The sequence below is a fragment of the Geospiza fortis genome, unplaced genomic scaffold (assembly GCF_000277835.1).
Source record: "Geospiza fortis unplaced genomic scaffold, GeoFor_1.0 scaffold98, whole genome shotgun sequence".
NCBI lineage: Eukaryota > Metazoa > Chordata > Aves > Passeriformes > Thraupidae > Geospiza > Geospiza fortis.
Genome location: NW_005054306.1, coordinates 2,394,847 through 2,403,131, shown reverse-complemented (window position 1 = coordinate 2,403,131; position 8,285 = coordinate 2,394,847). Strand labels below are relative to the sequence as shown.

Sequence of the window (8,285 nt, the reverse complement as noted above, 5' to 3'; positions counted from 1 at the left end):
CAGCTCTGGTTTACTATTGCTGTGTTGTCATATGTAACAAAATTGATACCATGGTGAAATGCTGTTCTCATGGGCTGCTGCTACAGTAGATGCCTGCCCTGATGCCTCTGCCCCAAGCAAACCACAGTGGGCAGGTGGAGAGCGCCACTGGACAACAGCGCTGTGCTCTGGAGGGTGCTGCTCCCCTGGACACTCTCTGTCTCTCCTGCTCTGTAGCAGCAAAGCCATGTCACTAAAACGAACTTTGCTGAGGTGTATCCATCATTTTAACTGAAGCCAGGGAAGGGAGTGATCGCACTGCCGAGCTGAGTGAGGGCCTCCAGCGGGACAGCAGTAATGGCACACTCAGGAGCTGCCCACAGCCCCTGGGATGCATGGAAAGGATGGCATGCCTGGAGTGTCCTCTGGCACCTCTCAGGAGTGGATCCTGGGTGGAGGCATGGCCGGAGGGCAGTATTGGGAACTTGGTGGTGCTTCTGCACCTGCTGTGTTTAACCTGTGTATAAACTGACCTCAGCCTTCAGTGTTTCTCCCAAGGACCATGCTCAGAGTTATATGTTAAAATAGATTACATCTTTGAGATTTTTGCCAAGAATAGTTGAAATGTTGTTTTCCATATTCCAGCAGTTTCTAAATACAGGTAGATTGCAGGTATATTTTAAAAACACTCATCTACTTCTACTTGTTCATGTGTAGAGGTAAAACTCTACAGGTTCATCTCAGCAACGAAACTGCATTTTCTTGAAACTTTGGCCCCTCTGTAAATGAGAAATGTTGTGGACTCATTTGGGTTCCTGCCACTGCAGAAGATGTTTATCTTTTCTAAATCATTCTTTTTCTATTTTCTGTTGCCTTACTGAAGCCCTCCACACATGTGGATTGCAAGGGGAAGTGTGAGATAAACTAAGCGCAGCTGCATGACATTTACCCTGCCCTGGCCCAGTTACAAATAGCAAAGACTTATTTTGTTTCAGTGACTATTTCTGTCTAAGGAGAGTTGCAAGTACACTGTACCCTTCCTAAGGGGAACCCAGTTAAGTCAAAACACAATTAGTGTGGTGGTGTAATAGAGACACTTACCTGACAGTGCCTGAAATTCAGCCTTTATAATGGGTAGTGTGTGGCTTCTGATGAGACCTACAGCAAGGTGTGGCATCTGCTTTAGTTTTTTCTGTCTAGTTCTCTGAGAAATTGTGTTCCATTTTGTGCTGAGACATATCCCTGGCTGCTCTCCTCACCCTGTTCTGCTGAGGCAGTATTCCATTCATGTCCTGAACATTTCTTTAGTAAAGATTGGCAAATAGACTAGTTCAGTTGTTGGTCTGTCTTATTTATGGCCTTTGTGCATCTTCCCTCCTTCCCTAATTGCAATTTGATTGAAACAAAATTATGAACTGCATTTCCCAGAGGTAAGACAAATGCTTTAATCTGCTCCACAACTAAATCTCAAATGTCAAACTTATTTTTCTTTTTAGGAATAGGGCAGAGGGATTCTAGTAGTGGTATTTTCATTGCTGGGAATTTCCTAAATTTGGAAAAGCAGAAGGATGTCTTCTCACCTTGTTTTTTTTTCCCTGAGGCAAGAAAACTGTACTTCATATGTTAAATGTCCTTAATGCAGTTGTTTTAAAGCTCTTTAGTACTATAAAATAAACTAACTTAGCACCAAGTTGTTTTGCACTTTGCTGAATGTCTACCTGAATGGTAGACAAAAATATCTCTGCAAAGTTAACCTTTCTTTTCTGAGACCTTAAGTTCATGTTTGCAAAAAAAAAAAAAAAAGTTTCAGAAGTTTCAGTCTTCTTCATTTGGATAACCCAGTAGGAAAGTTCAAAGAGTTACTTGACCTAACAAGACTGACCTGGTTTACTCCTGAATACATATAATGGATATAATTGACAGCTCCATTACCGCTGTTTTTCCTCTGCACAGCCACGTGCAATCCTACAGCTGTCCCATTTTAGTACATTCTGTTTGATCATGCTTCATCTTTTCTGCATAGGTAAATCGTTAGATCTGTGTGAAACCAGGAAAGAAAAAGCAAATATTTAACTTTTCATGGTTATTTGAAGTGACAATACAAACTACGAAGTGTAGGCTTTGACACAGCCTCAAGGTTAAGGCTTGTCACTCATGTTCAAAGTAACAAACAGCTGCTGTGGTTTAAGATACTGCATTAACAATATTAAGCTCATATGTTGGACTATAACCTGAAGCTGAAAGGGATGATATGATAAATTATTGCAGTTTTCTGCAATATCCCCTCTCAGCCCAAAATTCTGCAAGTGAAGGACATTCTTCCCAGTTCCCATTTGCCTTCCCTAAATCTGGGTCTAATTTGGGAGTCAAAATTTCGCCTTAGTGAGTGCAAAGTTGAAAATGGTCTAGTCTGGCCTTCAGTTGTGATTGTGGTTATCTATTTTTAACAAAAAAAACCCCATTGCTCTGAGTCTCTGTTTCCAACTTTGAGGAGGCTGAAGGTTTCTAAAATGTTTGCTAACTCAGAGAATATTGTCATATCTATAAAGCCCCTCTGTTTTAATATTCCAGATCATTTAACAAATACTGAGGGGGGTTACTTTAATATTCCTGTCAGTTCACTTGATGGGTGTAAGAGATACAAGGAAGCTCAAGGTCAAACAGCAGAATCAAGAGAGGGACTTCAGTGTGTTGGCTCTTGTGCTTAACCTTCCAGAATGCTCTTGTAATCTTAAAGCAGGAGGGACTTTGAGGGGAAATAACTTGGTTGGGTTTTGGGGATTTTTTTCTTGTCGTCAGAATATGTAGCTGATGATAAATGTGCATTAGCAAAACTCATTATAGTGTCAACATGGGGCTATTATGTAAGACAGGACCATTCCCAACATGCTCCACTGATGGCCAGAAGAGCTGTTAGGAATTTTTGATGCAATTTTGTGAAAGTTGTGCATAACTAATATGTAAAACAAGTTTAAAAATAAAGGCCTTAGTAGCAAGTACTCGTATCAAACAGTGAATTAACAGGTATTTATTTTAGACCACAGTAGGGTTTTTAATGAAAATTAGTTTATTTTCTGGAAAAGGATGGGCTAAATGCAGTGAGCTGTGCCAATACTTCTTTGATGTTTGGTCCCTGGCCCTGCTTTGAGGAGTAATGTGCAGTTTTGAATACTGCCCATGTCCATCAACTGCCTGCTATGAGTCTGTACTATAAGTAATGGATTTGTTTATTATTTTACTATGGGAAGTAAATCAAATATATTTTGAGCTATGTAAACAACCTTTTAGCAGGGCAGCAGAGCCAGAGTTTTCACTTTTTTCCAACAAATGTTTTTGTTGCAAGACTAAAGAAAAGCGTAAAATATGGAATTTGAGTAAAGAGCATCTGTGAAAAGAATAGGAAAATGTGTTTGGGGGAAAAAGAGCATAGCTAGAAAGAAGGCCAATGTTATTTATTTACTGCTTTTGTTCTTTTAAATACTAAGTTTTTCCAGAGAGATTTAAAAGTAACAGATGTGAAGAGATATTTGTCTTTATGATAAGTTTACAAACTTTTCTTTGAAAACCAGGTGTTGTTTTTTTTACAGTGTCGTGATAAAAGTAGTCAGTAGCTTGCTTTATTGACCCATTTGCAGACACTCTTGTTACTCCAAAAGCAGTGAAGACGGGTATTAATAGACCAATAAAACATGCCCTGTCATGTTCAGCAAGCATGAAGACATCTGCTGAAAGCTCATATGAACCATGTGTGAAATGTTTTACAGGGTCTTGCTGCTGGTAGAGTGATTCATAGTTGCACTGGATTTTATTTATGTAAAATAGAAGTTCTTGAACTACCTAATTTTAAACTTTGAATATGCAATGTAAAATTATTTCTATGTGTTTCTGTGGATTATTTGCCCATTGAGAACTGAATTAATGTTTGATATAAATGATTCAGACGTTTGGATCATTTTGTGCCGCAGCAGATGGTTAAGAAAGAGCTGCCATGGTATGGAAATAAATGATGGGCTGTGTTACAAACTATAGCTGAAGTTTAAAGTCTCTGACTTCTGCTTCTTCTTGGTTTTGCAAGTGGGTTTGTGCACTTTTAAGACATGTTTTTCATTCATATTTCTGTAGTACGTTTTCAGCTGAGCCTCATATAAAAATCTTCTTTGGTGAGATAAATCAAACTGTGCTATTGTAAGTGTTGCTTTTGTACTGGGGATCCTTGGTTCTGTCACTGAGAGCTGCTCTTCTTGTTGGTTATGATCTCATATTTTAGTCCCAGTTTAATTTTCTAGAAGTTTTTTGTTTCCTGAGGTGATTGTTTTAAACACAGTTTAAATCATGGAAGTAGTTTAATAAAATAGATTCTCAACTAGACAATATCTAACAAAGCAGTACTGACCTTGCCAATAGAAAAATGGGAGCACCCTCAGCTGTTCTTAATTTCCCATTGGAAGTGATGATTTGGATATTTCTTAATTTCCCATTGGAAGTGATGATTGACAGAGCTGTATTTGGATATTTTCCCTGTGCACTCACGCTGACATTGTGCAAACTGTCTCTGGAGATGGCTGTTTTCTTCCAGTGATGGTGAGGGGTACAGCTCTCTTCATCCTCCACTTCCTGCCCCCCTGACAGCATCAGGGGTGCTTGTGATCTGCACCCATTTCTTGGTGACAGAACTTATGAATGAGGTCAGTCCACAGGCATTTGTTAATCAAATGTCTGACCACTGTAAACTACAACTTCATTCGACTTTAGAGATGTTTTTATAAGAAAGTCTTAGGAGTCTTCTGGGCCAGCTAATGTCCTTTTCTATACCCACTGCTGACAAAACAAAACAAAGCTTACAAAGCAGGGAAAATTTCTCTAGAAGTAGTAAGAGCTGTTGAGATATCAGATTTTACAGCCTTGCGATCTAGAAGTAGTTTGGGTTTTCCCTTGATGTTTTTAAAATAGTGTTTAGATATTGTCCTACATACCCTTGTAAGAATGTGGTGTGGTTGGCAGACACTTTATGTATAACATGAGAGTTAAGCTTGGGAAAAAATGTCATTGTTGGAAAATTTTGCTTAAGAAAGGATGTGTCTGCCTCTGTCTTGAGCAGCAAAAGCTTTAGGGGTATGTGGTCATAAGAAGTTCTTTAATTAAAATCAGCTATATTCAGACATGCAGGTTCATATACTAAAACACATCCATATGGACATAATACCTTTTGACGACTGGCTTGTTTCTGTAGCCCAGAGATTTACAATACTTATGTTTTTAAGATTTCAATCTTCAAATATGTGTTCAATTCTTGTGGGTTTTTTGAAGTTAGATGGTCATTTTAGGTGCTTGAAGCTTTTACATAATGTTAAGGTAGTGGACAGTAACTTTTTCTGCCATCATTTTCAATCCTATTAATGAAATTGAAACTTGTAACAAATCATAGAATTAATTTTCTTGTATACATTGAGTTGCAATGACTGCTTAAGCTTCTTCAGTTCCTTCAGTTGATATTGGATAATGTTTGCACTTCTCTTGCTGCTCAAAGGCTACAGAAAGCAATCCTTTTCAATTTATGGGTCTTCTGAAATACTTTGTTAACTTCAGAATTGTTTCAGGATACCTTTCTAGAGTATTTTTTTCTTATTTGATGTAAAACAAACGATTATAAAAATCACTGCCAATTTTCAGTATCATCCAGCAAATTTTAGTAAGTACTGTTTTTTCACTGAGCAGATTGGTTGTTAAGGAAAAGATTGTGTTTCGTCTTCCAACAGCTCCTGATTTTAAATTTAAAATAAATTGACCTATATCTAAATGGAAAAAAAGAGACTTGATATATGGGAAACTACTTGAATTAAATGCTCATTTTGACATTTTGCCAGTCATGGGAATTTGCACATGCTCTGGGCTGCGTTAAAATATTAAAACAAAAATACAGAAACAGAGGAAAGTTTAGGCTTGACTTTGTAAGTTGTCATATGCATAATAGCAAACATGTGGTTTCACTGTTCTTCACTTTCCTTGTATAACTTAATAGTATGTCTGAAAGCAAAGGCATTTTGATACAGCTCTGTGTTACTTGGCATTGCAGAATTCTCCTACTTTTTCCATTAGTCTCAAATTATCCTCTCCCTTGTAACACAGCACTTCTGGGTGATATCCATAAGGGAGGAAAATTAGAGCTGAACGGATGGATTCTATTTCATTTGTTACTGATTTCATGACAGATAATACCTTGCTAGAAAACTATAGGGTCACACAGAATTACTTCTTACTCATTTCTAAGTAATTTAATTGACATCACTTCGAGGGAAAAGGTTTGTTTTATAAGAGAGGTTTTTATATTACTCTGTTAAAGAATATATTTTGGCTTAGTGTACATTACAGATTCAGCTGAACTGAGAAATTACAAAATTTGAAACATTTTTGTGCTTTAATTTTTTTTCTGTAGCTTCTCATTACTGATTTTATTTTTTCTAAGCAAAACAGCTGTGATCTTTTCTGGTTTTGGGGTTTTCTCTCCCCTTCTTAGAGAGTACCTAAAGGCATGACAGTATGTGAGACAGTGACTAGCTTTGAAGACATGAGTGAATTAGTAGCATATTAACACCTTATGAGTCAAAGGAATGGCAGCTGAATTTGAATTTTGGGAGAAAGTATTTGATTTGTGTTAATTAAAACACTGTGGAAATTTATCCAAATAAATATGTTGGATACAAAAGATTTTGAGACAGGCTGAGCATCTCTGACCTTACAGTCAAGGTTGTAAAGTTAAGTAGAGGCATAACTGACATGTCTCTATCAGCCCCTGAGGAAGTTAATTAATCCCCGACGCTTCTAAATTGCAACTTTATTTATTTTTTAATACTTTCAGTTGCTCTTCACCCTTAATATGGAAGCAGAAGAGACATAAGTCCTCTCTCATAGCCCTTCATTTTTTCAGTGCAGTCTATAAGAGTTTTCAACACCTGTTACAATTCGTTTTTTTCCTGACTACAAAGGAAAAATTGTACGGACTTCACAAGTTTGTTTGGGATTGTTGGTTCTTGGTAACTGGGAAGGGGCTGAAATGCAGGTGTACTCTGCGGGGGAAGGGGGGAGGGGTTGCTTTTTGGTTTTGTTTTGGAGTTTTGGTTGTGGGGTTTTTTTCCTCCCCAGTCCCTCATGAGGGCTATAGTTGGCTGTTAATGTTCAGTGTGATGATACAGTAATTAAAAAAAATAAAAAATTATATTGAATCTGTTGACAGCTCCACATATTTTGCATTACCTTTTTGAGAGGAAAATGGAAAAGGTTTTTGTTTGAAACTGCCAATATGTTTATTCTGATACTTTTCTCTATTCATCCCTAGAAGAATTTATTTGGCACATGGCACCCAGAGTTTGGTTTGTTTTGTTATGTACTACATGTTACTCACCTCACTATTAACTTCTGTGAGCTGACACGTGCAGTTTTGGTGTTTTCATGTCAGCCTTTGTTTCATTTTCAGGAGAACTGCCTCACAGATGACATTGGCATATCTAGGTGGAAGGAGCAGGTTTTCCTCAGGCACAGTGCCTTGCTGGCCAAGAGCTGCCAGGCTGCAATGGAGCTAGCAAAGCACAGCGCTGAGATCCAGGACATGGCATTCCAGTATGGGAAGCATATGTCTATGAGTCATAAGGTACACCTTTTCCTTTTGATCTGGGAGCTTAAATACAGAAGGAAGGCTTGTAAGATGTGTTGCTCATGATCTCTGTCGTATACTGCGTGACTTATGCTGTAGATTTTAGCCGGCAGGTGAGTGTTGAGAAATTTGACTGCTGTATGGAGTGAGATGTTTGCAGAAACTGTTGGTATGAACAGAGCTTGTGAACTACCAAAATCACGCTCCTGGCAATGGAGCTCATTACATTAAAGGCTCTGTTAACTTCCTTCTAGCACATCTTTCTGCAGCAGCTTAAAACTTTACCTTTTCTGCTCCTTCATTACTCCTAAACCCACTGTCCCATTAACAGGAGTTGCAGGAGGAAACATGTAATAGAATATGTTGAATTGGAAGGGATCCACAAGGATCATCGAGTCCAACCCCCATCCCTGCACAGGGCCATCCCCAAGAGTCATACACTGTGCCTGAGAGCATTGTCTAAACACTTCTGAACTCTCAGGCTTGGTGCTGTGACAGCTTCCCTGGGGAGCCCGTTCCAGTGCAAAACCACTCCCTGGGTGAAGAGCCTTTTCTAATATCTAGCCTAAACCTCCCCTGGCACAACTTCAGGCCATTCCCTTGGGTCCTGCCGCTGGTCATCACAGAGAAAGTATCAGTGCCTGCTGCTCCTCTTTCC

At 38.6% G+C, this 8,285-nt stretch overlaps 1 protein-coding gene across 1 annotated transcript in view; it reads left to right on the top strand.

Moving 5' to 3' along the window:
- PDSS2 (decaprenyl diphosphate synthase subunit 2) overlaps positions 1-8,285 on the top strand; it is a 64,108-nt gene that overhangs the window by 40,901 nt on the left and 14,922 nt on the right. Inside the window, exon 5 of the mRNA XM_031066713.1 lies at positions 7,451-7,624. Coding sequence (XP_030922573.1) covers positions 7,451-7,624 — 174 coding nt within the window. The remainder of the gene's footprint in view (positions 1-7,450; positions 7,625-8,285) is intronic.